The 26,656-nt window shown below is 43.0% G+C and overlaps 4 protein-coding genes across 6 annotated transcripts; all 4 read right to left on the bottom strand.

Annotated features, from left to right (window-relative positions):
- Positions 1-4,252: 4,252 nt before the first annotated feature.
- On the bottom strand, positions 4,253-9,506 carry LOC307016264 (uncharacterized protein). The gene is made up of 21 exons (XM_079645303.1): positions 9,382-9,506; positions 9,234-9,304; positions 9,055-9,150; positions 8,845-8,969; positions 8,293-8,436; positions 8,127-8,213; positions 7,875-8,039; positions 7,702-7,798; positions 7,400-7,617; positions 7,161-7,317; positions 6,637-6,845; positions 6,437-6,554; positions 6,112-6,311; positions 5,929-6,043; positions 5,677-5,876; positions 5,509-5,606; positions 5,299-5,429; positions 5,018-5,207; positions 4,784-4,925; positions 4,579-4,699; positions 4,253-4,508 (listed from the first exon to the last, which is right to left on the bottom strand). The coding sequence occupies exons 1-21, from the start codon at positions 9,399-9,401 to the stop codon at positions 4,438-4,440; spliced, it is 2,775 nt and encodes a 924-aa protein (XP_079501429.1). The 5' UTR covers positions 9,402-9,506; the 3' UTR covers positions 4,253-4,437.
- A 763-nt stretch (positions 9,507-10,269) lies between these two features.
- On the bottom strand, positions 10,270-16,399 carry LOC307016728 (uncharacterized protein). 3 transcript variants are annotated; one of them, XR_013801880.1, is made up of 3 exons: positions 14,887-16,399; positions 11,810-11,937; positions 10,270-10,629 (listed from the first exon to the last, which is right to left on the bottom strand). XR_013801880.1 is itself a non-coding variant. In XM_079646001.1 (2 exons), exons 1-2 carry the CDS (start codon positions 15,947-15,949, stop codon positions 10,502-10,504), a joined length of 1,191 nt encoding a protein of 396 aa, XP_079502127.1. In that variant the 5' UTR covers positions 15,950-16,399; the 3' UTR covers positions 10,270-10,501. The 3 variants fall into 3 exon arrangements, 2 of the variants coding, with proteins under 2 accessions (XP_079502127.1, XP_079502128.1); XM_079646001.1 differs by lacking the exon at positions 11,810-11,937; XM_079646002.1 differs by lacking the exon at positions 10,270-10,629 and having other exon boundaries at positions 10,854-11,937.
- A 4,380-nt stretch (positions 16,400-20,779) lies between these two features.
- On the bottom strand, positions 20,780-21,951 carry LOC307014310 (zona pellucida sperm-binding protein 2-like; the record flags this gene model as incomplete). Its single annotated transcript, XM_079642183.1, has 5 exons — positions 20,780-21,131; positions 21,202-21,322; positions 21,407-21,548; positions 21,700-21,889; positions 21,936-21,951. The coding sequence occupies 5 exons, from the start codon at positions 21,949-21,951 to the stop codon at positions 21,061-21,063; spliced, it is 540 nt and encodes a 179-aa protein (XP_079498309.1). The 3' UTR covers positions 20,780-21,060.
- Positions 21,952-22,584: 633 nt separating this feature from the next.
- Positions 22,585-26,090, bottom strand: LOC307016726 (uncharacterized protein). Its single transcript, XM_079645999.1, has 14 exons — positions 26,035-26,090; positions 25,887-25,957; positions 25,708-25,803; positions 25,498-25,622; positions 24,980-25,123; positions 24,814-24,900; positions 24,562-24,726; positions 24,389-24,485; positions 24,087-24,304; positions 23,848-24,004; positions 23,319-23,527; positions 23,119-23,236; positions 22,794-22,993; positions 22,585-22,725 (listed from the first exon to the last, which is right to left on the bottom strand). The coding sequence occupies exons 1-14, from the start codon at positions 26,052-26,054 to the stop codon at positions 22,600-22,602; spliced, it is 1,833 nt and encodes a 610-aa protein (XP_079502125.1). The 5' UTR covers positions 26,055-26,090; the 3' UTR covers positions 22,585-22,599.
- Between the last annotated feature and the right edge of the window lie 566 nt (positions 26,091-26,656).

Here is a 26,656-nt window from a genome sequence, read left to right as displayed (position 1 = left end):
AACCATGAGTCACCGCACGTCACTGATGCCGATGATGCGGTCATCTTTGTACAGGGGGAAAATACTGAAAAGATTACATCCTTTCTCTCAAATGCATTGGACAAGGTTCAACACTGGCTGAACAACATTTGCTTACAGTTAAATGCAAAAAATACAGTATGCATGATGTTCAGTAAACGACCAGTCAAAATCGAAGGATCCAATGTGTTTTTAAACGGAGCAGAATTGGAACTAGTCCCCCACTTTAAGTATCTTGGAGTCATACTGGACTCAAACTTGACTTTTAAGAAACATATCGAGAAATTATCCAATACCGTTAAATTCAATTTGAAACAAATCAGACTTTTCTTAACTGTCAATGCTGCAAAGTCATACCTCCACTGTATGATTCCATCCCACATTGAATACTGTTTTACAAACTGGTCGTTTGCTTGTGCCACAAACCTGAAACCAATAGAACAGCTGTACAAGAGAGCTATCAAGGTGTTTGACAGAAAGCCAAATTCATACCACCACTGTACCATCCTTGAAATACACAATTTCTTGAGTTTTGACGATTTTAAGTCTTTTAAAAGTCTGTGTTTTTTTTATAAATTTTTACATTCCCGAAGGGGAATTCATCCACAAAAAACACATATGTCGTAGCTGCTATATTGTACTGCCATGTGGTAAATACTTGTGTATGCTGCTCTTGCTCTTTTGAACTTTTTGCATATCATGTATTTTGTTTTAGCTTTGTTTGTAAAATATAATTTTCTTAAATGTTTTAAGTGAGGGACTGCGGATGGAAATTAGCTCAAATCTAAATCTGGCACTGTTACGCTTGACACATTTGAATGTTTTAAGTGTTCATTACTGTGCATTGTCCCTGCCAAATAAACGATTAAATGATAGGGCAGCCCCTCCTTATGGGAGATAACGGCTGCTCAAGGTTGGTCAATTATTCCCCAACAATGACAATATTCATATAAAAGGCAATTGAATTCTACAAAGAGGTGTGTATCCATCTCGTCTAGTTATGTTGTACAATGCTGCATTGATTTGGGGTCAATAGCTCACATTATATGGAAGCCATTTGTTGAAAGATTTGTTTTATATTCATATAAAAAAAAGAGGGACTAAAATCCACCAGAAAGGGCAGTAGAAAAGCACATGTTGCCGGCTTGAAGTCTGGGAAGAGAATGGAAGAAGAGAAAGGAGGGAACACAGTAGGTACACAGGAGGTACAGTCAACATGTGTGTACGTGCGGACCAATACCCCCAACCTGTAGTTCGATGAAGGCGTGGGCGAGGTCCGAAGCTGTTGCCGAGGCGAAGGAAGAGACCAGACAGGGTCCCGAAGCACGCCACCCATGGGCCGATGAAAATGTGAGCGATGTCCGAAACCGCCTTCGAGGTGGTGAAAAAGCGAGAGGGTCCACACGAGGCCGACCAGACATGATCGAACCTCATCTCAGGCACCAAGGAAAAGCTCAAAAAGGTTGTCCTGTCCACGATCAAAAAACAAGTGGGCGAAATTGCGAGAGGATCCACACGACTTGGGCGAACCTCCTCTCTGGCACCACCAAAAAGAGTTAACAGATGGACAATGTCAGCCGTTATCCGCTAGCCGTTAGCTCTCAGTCATCGTTAGCTTCTAGCCGTTAGTCGTCGTTGTTAGCCGTTAGCTGTCGTTGTTAGCCATTAGCTGTTAGCCGTTATTGTCAGCCGTCGTTGTTAGACGGCCGTTAGCCGCAAGTCGGTAGCCGTTATTCGATGTTGTCAGCCCCGGAGTCTCTGCTAGGCGGCGTGCATCTACCAGGGAAGGTGCCGCTGCGTGTCGGGGCCAGCACCTCAGGGGTAAAACGCAGGGCGGCCAGGAAGAACCGGTCAGCTCCTTCGGATAAAGCGCGGGGCTCAACACTAGCCGTGTTAGCAAGCACTGTCTGGACATGCAGCCGCATGTCTGGAAGAAAAAGTCCCGTGAACAAGAAGTCGGGTTCTTTCGTACCTAGCAGGTCGCGTATCGTCTCCATGTGGTCGGAAGGCTTGCTGTCTCCAAGCGCCGGAACGATGTGGGAATGTCGAGCGACGTCCCCGGCCATTCCGCAGAGGACGCACCGAGCCTCAGTCTGTGTGCACGAGGCAGCCACGGACGTTTCCAAAAATCCCCGGCAGTTTGATAAAAACGGCGTTTCTAGCCATTTTCGGTCCAGTCTTTGAAACTTCCGCGAGACTTATGTCAGGGTCACCAGTGTAGTGCAGAGAGAAGGGAGTCGGAGGCGGTGCATCGAAGGTGCAAAGCTGGCTTTGAGCAGCAGAAAAGCACATGTTGCCGGCTTGAAGTCCGGGAAGAGAAGGGAAGAAGAGAACACAGTAGGTACAGTCAACATGTGTACGTGCGGACCAATACCCCCAACCTGTAGTTCCATGAGTGAATTATGATAAACAGTCATCACCACAGGCTTCACATTCCCTATGGAAAATATGACAGTGTTAAAGAAAGTCTCAAACAATACATGTAATGAAATGACAAAGTGAGAGAAACACGATGGATGTTAGCTTTAACCAGGGTCACAGAATTTGACGGATAGCAGAATAAGCTGTAACACTAGTAGCCTACAGACTGCAGACTTGCTATACATCGCCAAAAATTGAACAAACAGTACCTGGACTGTAAGCAGGAAGAGATACACTTTGTATACAGTTATTCTGCACATTTGAAGTTCTGGTTTTTAAAACTTAGAGTGAGCATTTCCAAGTATTTGAGGGTTGTCTTGCTCCATTGGCTGTGAATGTTAATAAAGACCCTGTGAAGTGTGCACCTGTGCATGATCTGTTATGCTAATACGTATAGTAATGACCAAAATTGTCCATTGGAACCCATATCAAAAGATGTTGGAATAGCAATGAATTTGACGAGTTTTGAATTTGCCGGGGAAATCTGCAGTCGACCTTCGCCTTTGTGGGCGTGGCTTGCGATCTACTGCGTGACTTCACGAGATGGACGCCGCCGCACTGTTTACATTCACCACCGTTCATTTTTTCTCTTTTTCAAAGTCGAATTTCTCAACGTTTTTGAGCTAGTATTTTCCTGGAAAGTGTGTCGGAGTCGACTGGAAGTGATTGCCAATCGAGAAAACCTGACAATAGAGGCGACAGTGAAGAAAGAGGGATGAAAAACACAGGGGAAACGATGCATTGCCGCTGGCTGTAGTAATGTCAAGTCTGCCGAAGTGGCGATGTTTCTGTTCCCAAAAGATGAAGGTGAGCCTGGCTGGTGTCATTGTTTCGTAGATTATTTGATTGATCATGATAAATAAAGGCCACTTGTCGATTCGAGAGAGAGAGAAAGAGAGAGAGACTGAGAGAGTTACAGGGTTGTCGTTAGCATCTGGTGCTAGCTCGGAGCTAACGGAGATTAGCTGTTTGAACAATAAGGAGAGGGAGAGTGCTCTCCTGTGGGACTGAGAGATATAACGTCAGCTCAGGGAGGTAAACTGTAGCCTAAGTTATCTCAGTGGGTTTGGTCATCTATGTAAACAAATATTTCCATCTATGTAATATTAGTTGTATAAAATAGGTTAAGAAATCCTTCCAATGTTTTTTGATTGTTGAAATATATGTTTCATATGAGTGTTGAGAGCTGTATCCATAAATCTCTTAATGTTGCCCTCAAAGTGCACCAAATTGATCACTTTCCTCATCTATCCTGTCCGAAAAGCTGTCCAAATCAATCATTTCTCTCACACTAGTATCACTTTCCAAAGTCTCCGCCATGTTTACAATCGCAACTGGGTACATCTTGTGACGTCACAGCCACTATCGTCTGCAACTTCCGTTAGGCTCAGACGGCAAAATTAATAATTCATTAATTCATTAATTATGAATTATTAAAAATTATTTTAGCCAAGAATAGGCACAATGATATGTAAGGAATGAAACTGCCATTTCATTTTGATGCAAAAACATGCACTTCAATGGGTCTTTAAGGTTTGTTGTGTTTCCTAAAGGCGGAAGTGAGGACAGTCAAACATCACATTTTAGTGCGTCTCCAGTAGGCGGGGCTTATCAATGGGGAAATAATAACTTCAGAATGTATTTCATTTAGCGCCTAACACAACTTATCATTTTGTTTATTATACAAGATGTATTTTCTACATATGTTGATGATTCTCTGAATTTTGTTGGAGTTATGAGGGTACTGGTTGACACAAAACCTGCTTTTACAATTGACCACAGAAGATGCAACACATTGATAAAAGAGACTATGAATAAATGTGGCTTTTATTTTTTGTATTCGTTTATTTTTCAAAATACGCGAGTCGTTATCGTCATTCATCAATATAAAAGGCAGTACATTCATAGATAAAACTGTGTTCCCCTGGTCCTGGAGCCAAACAATGAACAAATATACATAAGGTGCAAACGACAAAATGTAAACACTTCAGAAAATATTCAGAGGTTGGACAGAATAATTGCCCCAGAGGAGATCTGCTTTCGGCGTGTTGAGTCGGTGCTTCTTCGCTCTGCAAAACAAGTAAAGATTACCAGATGCACATCCAGATCGACTACATTTGATCAGACTCGATCACTTACCCCTTTTTACACCTGCAGGTCTTGAGTAGCTCTGACCTGGAGGATGCACACACTGGCCTCTGCAGGAACCATCTGCCTGGCTGCTCGTGTCACAAATCACTGCATCACAGTGGACATAGATCTGTGGACAGACAGGATGATTTATTACACAGGGCTACATTCAGCAGTGGCCAAAAGACTCCTGATTTGGATTTACAAGTCTTACCTGCTCTTTCAGAACCTCGTCATCTTTAGTGAACGTGAACATCTTTACAGAGAAGCGCTTGATGTGGGACGCGACTAAAACTCTGGAGTCACTCACAACGGGATGGAAAACTGTGGCATGGCTGTCATCGCGATTCTCACAGCTAGTGAAGGAATTCGACAGTGTTTACACAACTCACTTCTGACCAAAGGTCTCAGTCGAGAACATGTAGTAGTTAGTTTTGCACAACATTACCTGTCCACAATGATGTCCCAGCTTGGCAGAGATGTCCTATCTTCATAAAGGGTTGCCCAACAGTTCTCAGCAATGAGTTCCAAGTGCGGGTCGGTAGAATGCATCAGCTCCACCTCAAAATACAGAGGCTGCCGCAGATATTTCACCACTGGATAATCCTCTGCTTGGTAGAAGAGCTCGTAGGATGGATCTGCAGGAGAAGAGTCCCGTTAGAGAAAGGAGGCCTGGACATTTACAGTGTTTTGTATGCATGAACAAGATGTTGTAAAATTCCACCATGCCTTGGGCTAGCCTCATCTGCACCATCAGCTGCCCGGCGCCGATCTCTGCAGCGGGCTCAAAGGTTCTTGGTTTAGCGCTGAAGGCAACAGCCTGAGTCTTATTGACCACATAGAAGCAGGAAATGGTTTGCCTATTAGAGGAAAAATAAAATATATAAACACATACATTGAAGGTGTTCATCTCCAATTATACAGAATCAAATATTTTACCTGTAATCAGGATCAACTGGTGATGTGTTGGCTGCTCCTTTGGCGTTGTTGTAAGACAGGCGGATCTCATTTTCATACATCATGTAGTTGTCAAAGAACTATTTAACAAAAACACATTAACATTTGACAAAATTCCCCTTTGATATTTAAATGTGATTTCACACTCACCGTTCTGGTGGTTCCACAGGTATCCACACTGAAGGAGAAATATGCAAAGCGATCGTCGCTGAACTGTGGTGTGCAGGACTGGTCCTTTAGCGTCAGCTGACTTGGCTCCAGATTACGAGTAGATTCAACCTTCACAGCCACAGCGGTCATTGTGCCATTGGGGTGGCACTCTGGAGGAAGAAGCAGGCAATGTGTAAAGCAACAAAAATCCATCAATTAAAGCAGCAAATATACTTAGATGTCACATCTTACCAGTTGCTTTTAAGGGGAAGTAGCAAGCCAGATAGAGATCAGCAAGCACCCAGTCGTTTGTACGATCCAACAGAAGCAGGTCAATTCTGGATTTGACTGATTCTGCAGTGAGCAGCTGTGGAAAAGAAAGTAAAGTTGGCCAATGCAGAAGATCTATGGTGGGATGTTTTAGTTTTGACATACCTCAAAAACAGCGTCCTTGGCAGTGTATGGCAGAATGAGGCTGAGGTGTGTGCCGTTCTCATAGAAATTGTAGTCTTCAGCCATCTCAGCCGTCAGCTCTCGAGGTCCAACGATAGCCTTGAAATTAGAGCCGTGACTCCCGAACTTCACGCTGATGTGAAACTGGTTCTGGTCACAGGTGCCAGCCATGATGGGTAGCACTAAAGCAGCAAAGCATGCATTATCCATTTGATTGTGTAGCTTTTACTCCAATATGTTTCATTTCATTTTAGAAAACACAATTTGCATAAAGATATTGTCAAAAGCAAATTCATTATGATCTCACCAACATCCTGCAGAGAGGCCTGCAGGTCGACCGGGAGAGCAAACGGAGTTTCTTCAGGCAGGATGATCAACCCAAAGATCAGAGGGAGGAAGTAAGATGTAACCATGCGCTCAGGATTCTGCAACAAATGAAATAAAAGCTCAGCAACACTGAATATATGCTGGTACAAAGTGATATTTTTAATCTATAATGTCACATACATGTTTTAAGACAACATCGGCATCAAAGGGCACTTGAAGAGAGAAAATCTTGGAGCCATTAGCCAAGCTGTGTTCCTGGACTGTGAAGCCTTTGGCATTGCTCTCCTCAACAGTGAGGACCCCAGAGGAGAAGGTGATGTTCCTCAGCTCAACGTCATGGAGAAAGGTTCCCAAGAGAACGCTGAACACCCGAGTCTGTGGGACAGTGTCTGAGGAACAGAACGTGGCAGGTTTACAAATTCTAAACCAGCCTCAACATTGATAGAGAACAATTGAGTAGTTGGCTTGAGTGCTACTTAAAAAAAAAAAAACAATAAAAAAAAAGGCACTCTTTGTAAGCAAAAGTGGATTATACTGTACTTGGATTTCTTGAATTCCTATACAAACACACCATTTTGAGATAAATGACCACTGAAACAGGCCTCGCGTTTTTGTCAGACTTGTTGATCCAAAGCTAGGTAAAAGTCTAACCTCTTTTTTTGGTCGCCAACATTTTTTCATACTCACTACAAAATGTGACTTACCATCCTGGACTTGGGGAGGTTGAGGCATCAAAGGAGTCATGATGGGGAACAGAACCTTGTATCTGGTATCATCTTGGGTGTCATCTGCCCTCCACAGTACCTCTAGCATGGGCTCCACGAAGTAGGTGATGTGGTACTGGTCATCTGGGGCATGGCTCTGCAATAATTCATGACATTTCAATAAAACATGCAAATGCACTAGTGACTCTTGCATTTCTAATCTAGAGATTTCCCCCAACCTTGTAGTAACCATCAGGCGAGCCCACTGGGATCTCGACGACGATGTGGAAGTCTGTGGTGCTCAGTGTGTACCCCCGTGCGACCATCTGAGATCTATCAAGCCTCTGCCCGTTGATGCCCATGTGCATTTCTGAGACTGTAATTCTGCCGTCCAACAGAGGAGTCACACGGCGAGGTACGTGCCAAGAGATCATATCCTCGGTGAAGAGGACGCCACCTGTTAATTACAAAATGGAGCCGTTGAGGTTAACTGTGCAACTATTAAGCTTACTGTGAAGGCAATATGTTGCTCAGGACTCACCTTTGGGACAAGCAGCTGCCAAGTTCACTACATTCAGACCCTGTGGTGCCATGTAGTAGGCGCTCACCCTGAAAACTTCCATGGGGACTCCAGCCACCTAAAGAGAGGAGAGGTTTAATATAATTGACAAGGAGGGAAAGGAAAGAAACACTGTATAGGAGTGTGTTGCTTACATCCTCTGAATAAGTCTCTGCTGTATTGTACGGGCTTCGCATAACCAGACGACTAGAGGTAGTTTTGGCAGCGTAGCCGGCTTGTTCAGCCTCTTGCAGCACCATGGCCACTGGTTCTGGGGTGTAAAACGTCATCTTCCAGATGCCTTGTGATGCACCAGAGGCCTACAGGAAAGAACAAATAATAATTAAATCCTCATTGGTGTAGGGAGGAATTAAACTGTAGTATCTGAACAGTTTAATTCAACATACTTCAGGATTGGCGTTGAGCTTGTCGTCTTCACCATCCCGAGTCTGACCCTTAGCTTCAGCATCAAGGTTAGCCATGCGGTGCGAAACCTAAAACAGAAAATGGTGGTTTTAGCATTAGTTTCCATACATACAAGACAGTGGAATCATCAATGTAAAGATGACCTACTTCCATGTAGTTCCTGTCACAAAAGATTTCCCTGGAGGCCCAGCGAGTGTAGCTGCAAGTCTGATACACGTCATGACTGACCACGTCTGATGGATTCTCGCCGTACATCTGGAGTCTCAAGCCAACGTTAAATGTAGCATCATCCTATAAATATACAACAAATTAAGAGAAAATCCCTAATATTCTTTGGTTCCAGCTTTTTTGTCATTGAAAATGTAATATCCTTGCCTTCAGGGACACATTTGAAGTCTAAATGGATATTTGTGTATGTAACAAATGAGTCAAGAAAGTACCTAGCAGATGAATACAGTTTTGAGTGGAGCAGTGTTAACATTTTAGGGATGTACCAAACAAAAAAGGGAAATGTACTTTGTGTCTTTTAAGGGTAAGGGGTTAAAAATTTAATTCAGGGAAACACAAAAATGGGAGTAACCATGTGCTTGTTGAGCCATTAATTCAGTCACTCGGGACAGAATTAGCACATGTGGCCCCAACTAAATTTGGTAGAAAATGACATTGAATGCTGTTAAAACACTTTAGCTCAAAACAAACCTTGTTGTCCACAAAGCAGCCCATCAGGGAGGTGTAGATTCTGGTATTACCCCACGGGTCAGACTCCATGCTGTATCCACACTGAGCAGCCATGCTAGGTGTCAACAAAATGTGCTTGGTGCCATCTGAGGGGAGAGAATAAGCTTTGTCAGGGAGCCCTTTCTTCAGTGATGAACCAATCAGCTCATTATTAGCAGTGTAAGTACTTACTGATAGCCTCCACCTCAAGCTGGTTTCCCACTGCTAAAGCCTTGTCCAACGACAGTCTCATTACATTTGCGGCACAGTCAGACCTTAACCCACTGCCTGTTAAAAGAAAAGGCTTGTGAGGAGAATGTAAACCGACTTAATATGCTGTATAAAATGACTTCATGAGAATTGAAGCTTACTTGACTGTGAATTTAGCTTCACATTAGGCCTGGCTTGACCCAAGATGATAGCTGCTGCCATCCATAACAAGCTTGAACACATAAAACACATCATTTAGAGACAATTAAGTATACACATAGAAAGAAATTTACAATAAATTTAACTTACATGTGCCCAAGCCTCAGCATGGTGCAGTTTGTAAGCAGCAAAACCCAAAACTACAATACAGTCAGTATCAGAGTTTGGCAAATATCCAGCACACCTTCCAACAAAAACACAAGTCTAAAAGGAAGGGGACTGGATGATTAACTGAGACATCAGCAGCTGCTTTATATTCCACTTAACGACAAAGCACAGGTGAGGCTTGTTAAGGATTCTCCACACACACACACACACACACACACACACACACACACACACACACACACACACATACACACACACACACACACACACACACACACACACACACACACACACACACACACACAGGGTGAGCTGATGTATGCCTAGTTTATTAAGAACATATTGTAAAAACATATGTATGGAAAGGAAAAACACACATTCTTCAGTCGTGTAAAAAAAGTATTTATTGTTCAGCAAAAGTAGATTTGTATTTGATATTATACATATATTACATTTTTATATTTCAAGAAGCAACAAAAATAATCCGCAGTTAATAACAAATGAAACTTTTCCTTAAAACCACATGTTCATTTGTTGATTTTTGCCTTTGAGCCTCTTTATTATGACTGTAATCTAACATTTGATTATTGTTTGTATATATTCTCAAACCTCCTTGCAAGATGATGCACTAACATTTATTACAGACAGTAAAACCAGAGCTTATCGTTTCACCCGGGTCGATTAGTCTGCTCTGTCCAATTATGCAATGATATATGTTCAGGCCATAACAATATGTTCCAACTGGAAGAGTGTTGAGTCAGTGCAGAAGAAGGAATAATCAATGCTCTGCTTAACAAAAACCATATCAAAATGTTGCACCCATCCCAGGTTCGAACTGAATGTTTTTGCAGCAATAATTTGATTTTCATTGTTTCTGTTCCTTGTGTAGGTTATTTTTTATGTGGTTTGTGTTTGCTTTAAGGCTCATCTTCATTCTGATATCTTTAATCAAAGGGTCATGTTCAGATCAAATACAATTCCAATTATTGATACGATAGCTGTACATTATTGGAAATAATTTGACAAAGCTTCAGAGATTGTTTCTTCAAGCCAACAGATTTCAGGATTTATAAAAATGTATATTCTATAGTTTATGGAGTTGTCAGTATCCCCTGTCCATCTTGTGCTGCTGGTCCAGAAGTGTCTGTTTCAGGCTCACTTTGGCATCTTCAAAATCTGGATTCATCTTCAATACTTGTTGGAAGTCACCCTTGGCGTCATCGAAAACACCTGAAAGACATTAAACATGTTCATAGATAAAAATGTCATGATATGCAATGTACTGCCAAACTAGCTCATTAACAGTCAGCAGTTTGTACACAGCTCCATCTGGTGTTAAAAGAAGAACATACCAACTGACTCAAACACACATTAACCCATCCAATGCTGGGATCACACCACAACACAGTTAATGACAGATGTTATAAATCTATATTAGAAGAGAGCTGGTTGACTTCTCAAGAAAGTTTCATTGCCACAAGGTATTCTGCTAAAACAACCAACAGGAAGCTTGTGGAAAGGCTATTTAAAGAAAGCTTAGTTTCTATAGTTCACTGAGCCAGTGCTGTGCTTTTTTGATTGATCATTTTACCAATCTATGTATCTACTGTACCACAATGTGACCATGTGACTCCAAATCAATGCAGCATTGTATTAATACACCTCTTTTTTATAGGATTTTAGTCGACCTATTCTATTTTATTTTGTTTCCTTTCTGGCATCATGTGAAGCATTGTCCTACCCAAAGCAAACCAGATATTAATCCTACACTGGACAAATATGATATTGAAGCCAATGAACATTGCAGCCAATAAAGAAACTACATAGTTGTCATGACTGTGGGGGAAACTTCTGAAGCAATTGGAGTCGGGACTCAGAGAGACACGAGGAGAGCTGGAGCTTTGATGGCAAACACTGACGGTTTATTTGGAGCTTCGGCCAGAGAATTCACAAGAAATGTCACGGGCCACGATCTGACCACACGGTTGAGATGCCACAATCAATTCTGAAGAAATCTACCCCAGACCCATGTATTTGGCTAGTTCAGAGAGAATAATCAACATTCTTCAATGCAATTTGGTTTTCGTTCTCACCACTCAACTGAGACAGCTAACTGTGTCTTTGTGGAAAAGGTTAAATCTATGTTGGACACGAGCCCATATGTAGGTGCTGTCTTCCTTAATCTCAGGAAGGCTTTTGACACTGTTGACCACCAAGTGCTTCTTACAAAGCTGACGTATTTCAAATTTTTCGGCAGATTCAATACAGTGGGTTGAGTCTTACTTATCAAACAGAAAACAGTGTGTTTTGGTCAACGGTACCAAATCCCCCTACCTTGTCAACCCTGTTGGGGTTCCACAAGGTTCCATTCTTGGACCATTACTGTTTTCTCTGTACATTAATGACTTGCCTAATGTATGTCCTGATTTGAATGTACAAATGTATGCCGATCAGCGAAGTGCAGTCAGGGGAGGCAGAGCCCTTGAGCATGTTTTATTCCTCTGCTTCACAGGTGATTCCTTCGCTCAGCCGAGCTAACTTAGAACAGAACAAAAGATAGACAGTGTACATGTGCATCAGGTGAACACACCCTCATTTACATGACGCAAGCCTGGTCATTACGTAGCACGTAATACTACAGTGCCTCACAGTGGTACAATAACAGTATTACATCCCTATAGTACAGAATAGACACAATCTCTCTATACATACAATAACTGAGGACATACAGTATGTAAACATTTCCCTTAACACCCCCACTTGTTCTCAGGTTGCTGTATTCCAAAAATGTAAACAAAATGAAAATGTGGACCTCCTCTCACATTTTAAACTCCTAAAACGATTCCTGCAAACTTCTTCAGTTTCAGCTTAGTTACAGGTTTTATCATTATGTCTGCCACCATCTCTTCAGTAGGGCAGTACACCAGAGTTACTTTCCCATCCTTTACAGTTGATCTTATGAAGTGGTACTTTATGTCAACGTGCTTACACCTCTGTCTGCTTACAGGGTTTTTGGCTAGGGCAATTGTTCCCTGGTTGTCCTCATACACTACTGTTTGTGTATATTTGTAATCATCGATACCCTCCAGTAACTGCTCTAGATATATACACTCTTGTATAGTTGAGGCCAGAGCCATGTATTCCGCCTCACAGGTGGAAAGTGCCACTGTAGGCTGCTTCTTACTCTTCCATGAGACTAAAGAGCTGTTCTTACTGAGGCTTACACAATATCCTGTGGTACTGCGCCTGTCGGTGACATCAGATGCCCAGTCGGCATCACCGTAGGCTAGTAAGCCTAGCTTCTCACTATCGTTTCTTCTGAAACACAACTCTTTCTCTATCGTGCCTTGAAGGTATCTTAACACGTGTTTCACAGTTACCCACTGCTCCTCTGTAGGCTCAGCAAAATATTGTGATAGTTTGCTCACAACAAAACTTAAATCTGGCCTTGTACATGTGGTCAGGTATATAAGGCTGCCTACCCCCTCTCTGTACATCCTGACATCATCCATTTTCACTGCATTTTCTGTATAGTCAAGTTTTTGATCACAGGGTGTTTCTCTGGGTTTACAGTTTTGCATGTTAAACCTCTCCAGTATCTTGTTAACATATTTTTCCTGTGACATCTTTACACATCCATCCGAATGTTTGAAATCGATACCCAGAAAAGGTTTTAGGTTGCCTAAATCTTTCATCTTAAATTTGGCAGAGAGCAAGTCTTTCACTTCCTTCAGTATTTTGTCATTGCTAGCTGCAATGATCAGATCATCGACCCAGATGATTATTATCACCTTTCTACCTTCGGTCTCTTTGGCATAGACACAGTGGTCTGCTGGGTTCTGTGCAAAATCGTCTTCAGTTAAACAATCGAGCAAAATCCTGTTCCAATTTCTAATGGATTGTTTTAGACCATAAAGAGATTTTTCTAGTTTACACACTAGACCTTCCCCTCTTTCTTCGTAATCCTCTGGTTGTTCGATATAGATTTCATAATCTATAGGAGCGTGTAAGTACGCTGTTCTTACATCCATCTGATGCAGTAGCAAGTCCTCCTGTGCTGCTTTCTGTAACAACACTCTTACACTCGTCAAGCTGGCCGCGGGGGAAAAAGTCTCTCCATAGTCAATCCCCATCCTCTGGCTATAGCCTTTGGCCACAAGCCTTGCTTTGTACTTGTCCATTCCCTCAATATCACTTTTGATAGAGTAAACCCATTTGCCCCCCACTGTCTTTTTGCCTTTTGGCAGATTTGTCAGGGTAAATGTGTAGTTGTCGTTTAATGATTGTATTTCGTCTTCCATGGCTTTGACCCACTCTCTTGAGTCAGTTGACGTCATAGCCTCCTTAAATGTCTGTGGAATGCCACATACTGCTCTGTAGCAGTAGTCTATGGTAGTATGAATCACATCACTATCACTGTCTTCAGTTACAAAGTCCTTTAAGTGACTTGGTTTCCTTTTGTCTCTAGTCGGGTATCTCCCACCCTCAGATTCATCATCTGTCCCACTTGGTGGTGTTTGGCTACTGTCGTCAGACATAGTTACTGGACTTTCACTTTGTGCACTAGTCTCTTTAGCATTCTCTGTGCTCTCATTTATCTCCTGTGTGACCCTGCTAGCCCTAGGCTGCCTCACACTGTCTTTGTCATCATTTGGGTCTGACCCAAATGTCTGTGTCTGTTTCTCCACAGTTACCTTGTTTACAAACTTGACTAGCCTGTGCTTTTGTACTTTCTCAGTATCTGGGTGATAGACCAAATACGCGGGGCTGTTCTTGTCATAACCCACAACATTTTATCTGTCAGCATCTGGTAAGGGGTTTGTCCTGTACGCCTGTTGCAACATCTGTTACGCACTATGGCTGCTGTTTGGACTGCGTAGTTCCATAACTCTTTTGGTAGCTGACTTTCAGTTAGCATACACTTAACCATCTCAAAAAGAGTACGCCAGCTTCTCTCAGCTGTACCGTTCTGGTGGGGTGAGTACGGGGCTGACGTCTCATGTCTTATCCTATTTTTCCTTAACAACGTTTGGAAATCCCTGCATGTGAACTCTGTGCCGTTGTCTGACCTTATACACTTCACTTTCCCGTATGGGGCTGTATCTGCTAGGAATTTTTCCGTTGCCTGTACCGTGTCACTTTTAGTTTTTAGAAAATATACAAATGTTGCACCCGAGTAGTCATCAGTGAATGACTGTACATATTTGTAACCATCTCTTGACTCTGTAGCTACTGGACCGGCTAGGTCCGTGTGTACCATTTGTAATGGAGCCTTTGCTCTACTATCAGGGTTTTTATTTCTGGTTTGTGCAAATTTCCCCTGAATACACACCTCACATTCTTGGTCGGGTTTATCTGTTTTGCCCTTGATCCGCATACCTTCAACCACATTTTGCATTTGTAGCACATCGTCATAATTACAGTGGCCTAGTATTTCATGCCATGTCTGTACATCATGGCAAGCATTGCATTTTTCATTATTCTTACCTTCAGTGTGCAAATAATACAACCTGTTGTACACATGAATGTCAAACCTGGTACCGTCTTTGTGTATCAAAGCGTCTTTTCCCTGCTTGAAAACGACCGTGGCTCCGCTGGCGGTCGCTGCCTTCACAGAGAAGATGTCCTGGGGATATGACGGTATAAACAACGCCTTTCTCAGAGTAGTGGTATGTCGCCGTCCTCCGCTGTCGACAAGACAAACCTCTGCCTCTCCCTTGCATTGAGCGACGCCGTTGCACCGGGTACCGTCTGCCAGCTCCACGCAGTGTGTCTCTGGCTTGAACGTGTCATCGAAGTTTTTGAACTTGGTGATGTCCGTGATGATGTGTGAGATGGCTCCTGTGTCGACCATCAGGCCCTTCTCCTGGATGCTGCGTGCTGGCTGCCGCTGGACCCTGTTTTCTCCGTCTTTGATCCTGAAGACGTAATCTGCGTCGCCGCCGCCGCCATTTTCTTCTGAGACTTTTCTCGCGCCATCTTGTCTGTCTTTACGCCTGCACGTGGCGTCTTTGTGTGTGTCACTTTTGCATTGACTACACCATGTCTTCTGCCGACACACTCTCGCTCGGTGGCCTTTTGTGCCGCACTTAAAACACACAATATCGGCATTGTCACTGTTCCTGTCATATGCACCTTGCTTGGCGGGCCGCCGTCCGGTTCTCGCTTGAGTCTTCATCACGTTATCACTCGACTCTGTCGTGCTTAATTTCTCTGTGTCTTCAAAACTCCTTAGCTTTGTCCTGAACTCTGGAAACGTTATATTGTCATCATTATGTGCCACGTGTATTGCAAATGGCCTAAACATCTCAGGCAGTCCTTTTAAAACCATGGCTATCAATAGGCCGTCGCCTAACGTTTCACCTGCGTTCCGTAGCGCAGGGATGGTGGTTTCTGCCCGTATGATATAGTCTGTGACACTTTCGCTGTTCGTCTTCTGAAGCGATGTCAACATGGTATACAAGTTTATTATCCGGGGTTTTCCCCTTCCGGCATAATATCCCCTTAATATCTTTAAGGCTTCTCTTGCATTGTCGGGCGCATCTCTCATAATTAGCGAGAGGCTTTTTTCGTCTAAAAGTTGTATTAGCTCAGCATACGCGTCTGCATTTTTCTTGCCGTCTGCCGCTATCTCGGCTTCACTATCTGGTTCTCTTAGAATCGTGTTCTTTAACCCTAATAGGTGAAGGTGTCCTAACACTTTTGTCTCCCACAGTTCATACTTAGTTTAATCTCCGTCGAACATCAGTCGAGGCAACCTGCTTGTCCCTCGATGATCCATGTTAGCTTATCTTGCTATCCCGTTAGCACGCTGTTCGCCGTGACTTTCTGACGGTGATAAATCTTCAAACTTCTCCCCGAATGACTCCTGGGCCCATAACCTGTTGAGGTTTAGGATGGAAGCTTCTTCTTACGCTGCATTCGGAGATAAATAATGGAGACGGAGACAATGAACTGTTTAGCCCTTGAGCATGTTTTATTCCTCTGCTTCACAGGTGATTCCTTCGCTCATCCGAGCTAACTTAGAAGAGAACAAAGGATAGACAGTGGACACGTGCATCAGGTGAACACACCCTCATTTACATGACGCAAGCCTGGTCATTACGTAGCACGTAATACTACAGTGCCTCACAGTGGTACAATAACAGTATTACATCCCTATAGTACAGAATAGACACAATCTCTCTATACATACAGTAACTGAGGACATACAGTATGTAAACATTTCCCTTAACAATTCCAATCGCTTTTTAAAGTCAAAATCAGCCAATTTGCCGAGCTCCGCTACAACTACAGGTAGCGATGAGAAGTGAGGCAGGGACGAGCTCTGCCTCTCGTAAGCCCACAGTAACTTGCTGGAGCACGGGCACTAATTTAGCGCGCTCAAGCCAGTTACTGTGGGGTGAGGTGAGGCACAGATGGGCTCTGCCTCACCTCAGAATGTGTCACACCACAGAAACTGTCTGGAAAGCGGGAACTAAGCGCATGCCTGTTACCATCTCACTGTAAGTAACCAATGTAATGTTTGTAGATCCCTTTATTACATTTATCCTCGCCATCCATAGTCTCTAAATAACTTATTTAACGTAGATATGATATTTAGTCTCGCTGGTCTCATCATATAACGGCAATGAAAAAAGCAGCAGGAGAGGCAGCCATAACCTCTGCCGCACTGAAGGGGGCGCACGTGAGCCCACAGGTTCTTGTTGCTACTGTTATTCTACGCAGAGACGGATAGACACAAACAACAAACTAGACTTTTGAAACTACAGGAAGATAAGGAGGACTTTTACAAAAAACTAATAGAGATTGTTGTCCAGAAGGAGAGCATGGACTTAATCTTCAGGTCAAGGTAAGACCACAATTGTAATGAAAATGGGATATTACTAAGAAAGAACAATCCAATATTTGGATTTTGGGTATCCTTTTGTTGAACGGTCTGTTTAAAATGAATCGAAGCATCAGACTAAAAAAGCTTTGGAAAATAACCGAATATTTTCATTAAGGTAAAAATATAATATTTGTAAATCTGATTCTGAAAGAGTCAGTGCCTCACCAGCCATGAAGCTCACCGCACGTCACTGATGCCGATGATGCGGTCATCTTTGTACAGGGGAAAAATACTGAAAAAATTACATCCTTTCTCTCAAATGCATTGGACAAGGTTCAACACTGGCTGAACAACATTTGCTTACAGTTAAATGCAAAAAAACAGTATGCATGATGTTCAGTAAACGACCAGTCAAAATCGAAGGATCCAATGTGTTTTTAAACGGAGCAGAATTGGAACTAGTCCCCCACTTCAAGTATCTTGGAGTCATACTGGACTCAAACTTGACTTTTAAGAAACATATCAAGAAATTATCCAATACCGTTAAATTCAATTTGAAACAAATCAGACTTTTCTTAACTGTCAATGCTGCAAAGTCATACCTCCACTGTATGATTCCATCCCACATTGAAAACTGTTTTACAAACTGGTCGTTTGCTTGTGCCACAAACCTGAAACCAATAGAACAGCTGTACAAGAGAGCTATCAAGGTGTTTGACAGAAAGCCAAATTCATACCACCACTGTACCATCCTTGAAATACACAATTTCTTGAGTTTTGACGATTTAAAGTCTTTTAAAAGTCTATGTTTTTTTTATAAATGTTTACATTCCCTTAGGGGAATTCATCCACAAAAAACACAATGGACGCTGCATAGGTCAGAAACCAGAGGAGACTGTGAAGTCCACCATAGACGGACCACTTTTGGACAAAATGTCCTCTCCTTTAAAGGCAGCTCATTCTGGAATAGCCTCCCAACTGAGATACGGGATTGTCCCACTCTCAATAGCTTTAAAGGTCAACTAAAAGAATGGTTGAGAAATAAACAGACGTGCAGTCACCGTTAAATGCACTTTAATACAGGGGTATCTTCTCTTGCACTTTATATGTCGTAGCTGCTATATTGTACTGCCATGTGGTAAATACTTGTGTATGCTGCTCTTGCTCTTTTGAACTTTTTGCATATCATGTATTTTGTTTTAGCTTTGTTTGTAAAATATAATTTTCTTAAATGTTTTATGTGAGGGACTGCGGATGGAAATTAGCTCAAATCTAAATCTGGCAATGTTACGCTTGACACATTTGAATGTTTTAAGTGTTCATTACTGTGCATTGTCCCTGCCAAATAAACAATGAAATGAAACAATAAACAGCTGAGGACACTGAATCACATTTGTTGTCGCTTATGGCTTGGGGTCATCAACACCCAGAGAAGAATGTGCTCCAGGTGTCCCACAGCAATAACTATCTCTGACAGAGAGTTGCCCCGTCATAAACTGGCAAAATCAACAATATGATAGGGCAGCCCCTCCTTATGGGAGATAACGGCTGCTCAAGGTTGGTCAATTATTCCCCAACAATGACAATATTCATATAAAAGGCAATTGAATTCTACAAAGAGGTGTGTATCCATCTCGTCTAGTTATGTTGTACAATGCTGCATTGATTTGGGGTCAATAGCTCACATTATATGGAAGCCATTTGTTGAAAGATTTGTTTTATATTCTTATAAAAAAAAGAGGGACTAAAATCCACCAGAAAGGGCAGTAGAAAAGCACATGTTGCCGGCTTGAAGTCTGGGAAGAGAAGGGAAGAAGAGAAAGGAGGGAACACAGTAGGTACACAGGAGGTACAGTCAACATGTGTGTACGTGCGGACCAATACCCCCAACCTGTAGTTCGGTGAAGGCGTGGGCCGAAGCTGTTGCCGAGGCGAAGGAAGAGACCAGACAGGGTCCCGAAGCACGCCACCCATGGGCCGATGAAAATGTGAGCGATGTCCGAAACCGCCTTCGAGGTAGTGAAAAAGCGAGAGGGTCCACGTGAGGCCGACCAGACATGATCGAACCTCATCTCAGGCACTAAGGAAAAGCTCAAAGGTTGTCCTGTCCAGGATCAAAAAACAAGTGGGCGAAATTGCGAGAGGATCCACACGACTTGGGCGAACCTCCTCTCCGGCACCACCAAAAAGAGTTAACAGATTGACAATGTCAGCCGTTATCCGCTAGCTCTCAGTCATCGTTATCTGCTAGCCGTTAGTTGTCGTTGTTAGCCATTAGCTGTCGTCGTTAGCCATTAGCCGTTATTGTCAGCCGTTGTTGTTAGACGGCCGTTAGCCGCAAGTCGGTAGCCGTTATTCGATGTTGTCAGCCCCGGAGTCTCTGCTAGGCGGCGTGCCTCTACCAGGGAAGGTGCCGCTGCGTGTCGGGGCCAGCACCTCAGGGGTAAAACGCAGGGCGGCCAGGAAGAACCGGTCAGCTCCTTCGGCTAAAGCGCGGGGCTCAACACTAGCCGTGTTAGCAAGCACTGTCTGGACATGCAGCCGCATGTCTGGAAGAAACAGTCCTGTAAACAAGAAGTCGGGTTCTTTCGTACCTAGCAGGTCGCGTATCGTCTCCATGTGGTCGGAAGGCTTGCTGTCTCCAAGTGCCGGATAGATGTGGGAATGGCGAGCGACGTCCCCGGCCATTCTGCAGAGGACGCACCGAGCCTCAGACCGTGTGCACGAGGCACCCACGGACATCTCCAAAAATCCCCGGCAGTTTGATAAAAACGGCGTTTCTAGCCATTTTCGGTCCAGTCTTGGAAACTTCTGCGAGACTTATGTCAAGGTCACCAGTGTAGTGCAGAGAGAAGGGAGTCGGAGGCGGTGCATCGAAGGTGCAAAGCTGGCTTTGAGCAGCAGAAAAGTACATGTTGCCGGCTTGAAGTCCGGGAAGAGAAGGGAAGAAGAGAACACAGTAGGTACAGTAAACGTGTACGTGCGGACCAATACCCCCAACCTGTAGTTCCATGAGTGAATTATGATAAACAATCACCACAGGCTTCACATTCCTATGACAGTGTTAAAGAAAGTCTCAAACAATACATGTAATGTAATGACAAAGTGAGAGAAACACGATGGATGTTAGATTTAACCGGGGTCACAGAATTTGACGGATAGCAGAATAAGCTGTAACACTAGTAGCCTACAGACTTGCTATACATCGCCAAAGATTGAACAAACAACTGTACTGGACTGTAAGCAGGAAGAGATACACTTTGTATACAGTTATTCTGCACATTTGAAGTTCTGGTTTTTAAACTTAGAGTGAGCATTTCCAAGTATTTGAGGGTTGTCTTGCTCCATTGGCTGTGAATGTTAAGGTTTGTTGTGTTTCCTAAAGGCGGAAGTGAGGACAGTCAAACATCACATTTTAGTGCGTCTCCAGTAGGCGGGGCTTATCAATGGGGAAATAATAACTTCAGAATGTATTTCATTTAGCGCCCAACACAACTTATCATTTTGTTTATTATACAAGATGTATTTTCTACATATGTTGATGATTCTCTGCATTTTGTTGGAGTTATGAGGGTACTGGTTGACACAAAACCTGCTTTTACAGTTGACCACAGAAGATGCAACACATTGATAAAAGAGACTATGAATAAATGTGGCTTTTATTTTTTGTATTCGTTTATTTTTCAAAATGCGCGAGTCGTTATCGTCATCCATCAATTTAAAAGGCAGTACATTCATAGATAAAATTGTGTTCCCCTGGTCCTGGAGCCAAACAATGAACACATATACATAAGGTGCAAACGACACAATGTAAATACTTCAGAAAATATTCAGAGGTTAGACAGAATAATTGCCCCAGAGGAGATCTGCTTTCGGCGTGTTGAGTCGGTGCTTCTTCGCTCTGCAAAACAAGTAAAGATTACCAGATGCACATCCAGATTGAGTCTGATCAAATGTAGTCAATCACTTACCCCTTTTTACACCTGCAGGTCTTGAGTAGCTCTGACCTGGAGGATGCACACACTGGCCTCTGCAGGAACCATCTGGCTGGCTGCTTGTGTCACAAATCACTGCATCACAGTGGACATAGATCTGTGGACAGACAGGATGATTTATTACACAGGGCTACATGCAGCAGTGGCCAAAAGACTCCTGATTTGGATTTACAAGTCTTACCTGGTCTTTCAGAACCTCGTCATCTTTAGTGAAAGTGAACATCTTTACAGAGAAGCGCTTGATGTGGGACGGGACTAAAACTCTGGAGTCACTCACAACGGGATGGAAAACTGTGGCATAGCCGTCATCGTGATTCTCACAGCTAGTGAAGGAATTTGAAAGTTAAAATAAAGCTGCCATTAAATGAAATTAGAATGCTTTTTAGTGAATCATTAAGACAGTGTTTACACAACTCACTTCTGGCCAAAGGTCTCAGTCGAGAACATGTAGTAGTTAGTTTTGCACAACATTACCTGTCCACAATGATGTCCCAGCTTGGCAGAGATGTCCTATCTTCATAAAGGGTTGCCCAACAGTTCTCAGCAATGAGTTCCAAGTGCGGGTCGGTAGAATGCATCAGCTCCACCTCAAAATACAGAGGCTGCCGCAGATATTTCACCACTGGATAATCCTCTGCTTGATAGAAGAGCTCGTAGCATGGATCTGCAGGAGAAGAGTCCCGTTAGAGAAAGGAGGCCTGGACATTTACAGTGTTTTGTATGCATGAACAAGACGTTGTAAAATTCCACCATGCCTTGGGCTAGCCTAATCTGCACCATCAGCTGCCCGGCGCCGATCTCTGCAGCGGGCTCAAAGGTTCTTGGTTTAGCGCTGAAGGCAACAGCCTGAGTCTTATTGACCACATAGAAGCAGGAAATGGTTTGCCTCTTAGGGGAAAAATAAAATATATAAACGCATACATTGAAGGTGTTCATCTCCAATTATACAGAATCAAATATTTTACCTGTAATCAGGATCAACTGGTGATGTGTTGCCTGCTCCTTTGGTGTTGTTGTAAGACAGGCGGATCTCATTTTCATACATCATGTAGTTGTCAAAGAACTATTTAACAAAAATACATTAACATTTGACAAAATTCCCCTTTGATATTTAAATGTGATTTCACACTCACCGTTCTGGTGGTTCCACAGGTATCCACACTGAAGGAGAAATATGCAAAGCGATCGTCGCTGAACTGTGGTGTGCAGGACTGGTCCTTTAGCGTCAGCTGACTTGGCTCCAGATTACGAGTAGATTCAACCTTCACAGCCACAGCGGTCATTGTGCCATTGGGGTGGCACTCTGGAGGAAGAAGCAGGCAATGTGTAAAGCAACAAAAATCCATCAATTAAAGCAGCAAATATACTTAGATGTCACATCTTACCAGTTGCTTTTAAGGGGAAGTAGCAAGCCAGATAGAGATCAGCAAGCACCCAGTCGTTTGTACGATCCAACAGAAGCAGGTCAATTCTGGATTTGACTGATTCTGCAGTGAGCAGCTGTGGAAAAGAAAGTAAAGTTGGCCAATGCAGAAGATCTATGGTGGGATGTTGTAGTTTTGACATACCTCGAAAACAGCGTCCTTGGCAGTGTATGGCAGAATGAGGCTGAGGTGTGTGCCGTTCTCATAGAAATTGTAGTCTTCAGCCATCTCAGCCGTCAGCTCTCGAGGTCCAACGATAGCCTTGAAATTAGAGCCGTGACTCCCGAACTTCACGCTGATGTGAAACTGGTTCTGGTCACAGGTGCCAGCCATGATGGGTAGCACTAAAGCAGCAAAGCATGCATTATCCATTTGATTGTGTAGCTTTTACTCCAATATGTTTCATTTCATTTTAGAAAACACAATTTGCATAAAGATATTTTCAAAAGCAAATTCAATATGATCTCACCAACATCCTGCAGAGAGGCCTGCAAGTCGACCGGGAGAGCAAAAGGAGCTTCTTCAGGCAGGATGATCAACCCAAAGATCAGAGGGAGGAAGTAGGATGTAACCATGCGCTCAGGATTCTGCAACAAATGAAATAAAAGCTCAGCAACACTGAAAATATGCTGGTACAAAGTGATATTTTGTATCTATAATGTCACATACACGTTTTAAGACAACATCGGCATCGAAGGGCACTTGAAGAGAGAAAATCTTGGAGCCATTAGCCAAGCTGTGTTCCTGGACTGTGAAGCCTTTGGCATTGCTCTCCTCAACAGTGAGGACCCCGGTGGAGAAGGTGATGTTCCTCAGATCAACATCATGGAGGAAGGTTCCCAAGAGAACGCTGAACACCCGAGTCTCTGGGACAGTGTCTGAGGAACAGAAAGTGGCAGGTTTACACATTTTAAACCAGCCTGAACGTTGATAGAGAACAATTGAGTAGTTGGCCTGAGTGCTACTTTAAAAAAAAAAAAAAAAAACACAATGAAAAAAGGCACTCTTTGTAAGCAAAAGTGGATTATACTGTACTTGGCTTTCTTGAATTCCTATACAAACACACCATTTTGGCAAAAATGACCACTGAAACAGGCCTCGAGTTTGTGTCAGACTTGTTGATCCAAAGCTAGATAAAAGTCTAACCTCTTTTTGGTCGCCAACATTTTTTTCATACTCACTAGGAAATGTGACTTACCATCCTGGATTTGGGGAGGTTGAGGCATCAGAGGAGTCATGATGGGGAACAGAACCTTGTATCTGGTATCATCTTGGGTGTCATCTTCCCTCCACAGTACCTCAAGCATGGGCTCCACGAAGTAGGTGATGTGGTACTGGTCATCTGGGGCATGGCTCTGCAATAATTCATGACATTTCAATAAAACATGCAAATGCACTAGTGACTCTTGCATTTCTAATCTAGAGATTTCCCCCAACCTTGTAGTAACCATCAGGCGAGCCCACTGGGATCTCGACGACGATGTGGAAGTCTGTGGTGCTCAGTGTGTACCCCCGTGCGACCATCTGAGATCTATCAAGCCTCTGCCCGTTGATGCCCATGTGCATTTCTGAGACTGTAATTCTGCCGTCCAACAGAGGAGTCACACGGCGAGGTACGTGCCAAGAGATCATATCCTCGGTGAAGAGGACGCCACCTGTTAATTACAAAATTGAGCTGTTGAGGTTAACTGTGCAACAATTAAGCTTACTGTGAAGGAAATATGTTGCTCAGGACTCACCTTTGGGACAAGCAGCTGCCAAGTTCACTACATTCAGACCCTGTGGTGCCATGTAGTAGGCGCTCACCCTGAAAACTTCCATGGGGACTCCAGCCACCTAAAGAGAGGAGAAGTTTAATATAATTGACAAGGAGGGAAAGGAAAGAAACGCTGTATAGGAGTGTGTTGCTTACATCCTCTGAATAAGTCTCTGCTGTATTGTACGGGCTTCGCATAACCAGACGACTAGAGGTAGTTTTGGCAGCGTAGCCGGCTTGTTCAGCCTCTTGCAGCACCATGGCCACTGGTTCTGGGGTGTAAAACGTCATCTTCCAGATACCTTGTGATGCACCAGAGGCCTACAGGAAAGAACAAATAATAATTAAATCCTCATTGGTGTAGGGAGGAATTAAACTGTAGTATCTGAACAGTTTAATTCAACATACTTCAGGATTGGCGTTGAGCTTGTCGTCTTTACCATCCCGAGTCTGACCCTTAGCTTCAGCGTCAAGGTTAGCCATGTGGTGCGAAACCTAAAAAAGGAAATGGTGGTTTTAGCATTCGTTTCCATACATACAAGATGGTGGAATCATCAATGTAAAGATGACCTACTTCCATGTAGTTCCTGTCGCAGAGGATCTCCCTGGAGGCCCAGCGAGTGTAGCTGCAAGTCTGATACACGTCATGACTGACCACGTCTGATGGATTCTCGCCGTACATCTGGAGTTTCAAGCCAACGTTAAATGTAGCATCATCCTATAAATATAAAAAAACTAAATTAAGTGAAACTCCCCAATATTCTTTGGTTCCAGCTTTTTTGAAGTCTAAATGGATATTTCTGTATGTAACAAATGAGTCAAGAAAGTACCTAGTAGATTAATTGAGGAATACAGTTTTGAGTGGAGCAGTGTTAACATTTTAGGGATGTACCAAACAAAAAAAGGAAAATGTACTTTGCGTCTTTTAAGGGTAAGGGGTTAAAAATTCAGGGAAACAAAAATGGGAGCAACCATGTGCTTGTTGAGCCATTAATTCAGTCACTCTGGACAGAATTAGCACATGTGGCCCCAACTAAATTTTGTTAGAAAATGACATTGAATGCTGCTAAACCACTTTAGCTCAAAACAAACCTTGTTGTCCACAAAGCAGCCCATCAGGGAGGTGTAGATTCTGGTGTTACCCCACGGGTCAGACTCCATGCTGTATCCACACTGAGCAGCCATGCTAGGGGTCAACAAAATGTGCTTGGTGCCATCTGAGGGGAGAGAATAAGCTTTGTCAGGGACCCCTTTCCTCAGTGATGAACCAATCAGCTCATTATTAGCAGTGCAAGTACTTACTGATAGCCTCCACCTCAAGCTGGTTTCCCACTGCTAAAGCCTTGTCCAACAACAGTCTCATTACATTTGCGGCACAGTCAGACCTTAACCCACTGCCTGTTAAAAGAAAAGCCTTGTGAGGAGAATGTAAACCGACTTAATATGCTGTATAAAATGACTTAATGAGAATTGAAGCTTACTTGATTGTGAATTTGGCTTCACATTAGGCCTGGCTTGACCCAAGATGATAGCTGCTGCCATCCATAACAAGCTTGAACACATAAAACACATCATTTTGAGACAATTAAGTATACACATAGAAAGAAATCTACAAGAAATGTAACTTACATGTTCCCAAGCCTCAGCATGGTGCAGCTTGTAAGCAGCAAAACCCAAAACTACAAGAATACAGTTAGTATCAGAGTTTGGCAAATGTCCAGCACACCTTCCAACAAAAACACAAGTCTAAAAGGAAGGGGACTGGATGATTAACTGAGACATCAGCAGCTGCTTTATATTCCACTTAACGACAAAGCACAGGTGAGGCTTGTTAAGGATTCTCCACACACACACGCACGCACGCACGCACACACACACACACACACACACACACACACACACACACACACACAGGGTGAGCTGATGTATGCCTAGTTTATTAAGAACATATTGTAAAAACATATGTATGGAATGGAAAAACACACATTCTTCAGTAGTGTAAAAAAAAGTATTTATTGTTCAGCAAAAGTAGATTTGTATTTGATATTATACATATATTACATTTTTATATTTCAAGAAGCAACAAAAATAATCCGCAGTTAATAACAAATTAAACTTTTCCTTAAAACCACATGTTCATTTGTTGATTTTTGCATTTGAGCCTCTTTATTATGACTGTAATCTAACATTTGATTATTGTTTGCGCATATTCTCAAACCTCCTTGCAAGATGATGCACTAACATTTATTAC

The sequence above is a fragment of the Notothenia rossii genome, assembly GCF_949606895.1.
Source record: "Notothenia rossii genome assembly, chromosome: 8".
Taxonomy (NCBI): Eukaryota; Metazoa; Chordata; class Actinopteri; order Perciformes; family Nototheniidae; genus Notothenia; species Notothenia rossii.
This window is presented reverse-complemented; position numbering and strand designations above follow the sequence as displayed.

Coding starts and splice junctions, on each gene's coding strand:
- LOC307016728 (XM_079646001.1), bottom strand. CDS start 15,949: ATGAGAGATGCGCCCGACAATGCAAGAGAAGCCTTAAAGATATTAAGG. Junction 10,630..14,886: donor GTATTATTTGCACACTGAAG/GTAAGAATAATG, acceptor AATGTCTTTCAG/GTGTTTTCGATGACGCCAAG.
- LOC307016264 (XM_079645303.1), bottom strand. CDS start 9,401: ATGCTGAGGCTTGGGCACAT. Junction 8,970..9,054: donor GCTTGAGGTGGAGGCTATCA/GTAAGTACTTAC, acceptor CTCTCCCCTCAG/ATGGCACCAAGCACATTTTG. Junction 8,437..8,844: donor GCTGCTTTGTGGACAACAAG/GTTTGTTTTGAG, acceptor GTATATTTATAG/GATGATGCTACATTTAACGT.
- LOC307016726 (XM_079645999.1), bottom strand. CDS start 26,054: ATGCTGAGGCTTGGGAACAT. Junction 23,237..23,318: donor CCGATGTTGTCTTAAAACGT/GTATGTGACATT, acceptor CATTTGTTGCAG/AATCCTGAGCGCATGGTTAC. Junction 22,726..22,793: donor CCAAGGACGCTGTTTTCGAG/GTATGTCAAAAC, acceptor TCTTTTCCACAG/CTGCTCACTGCAGAATCAGT.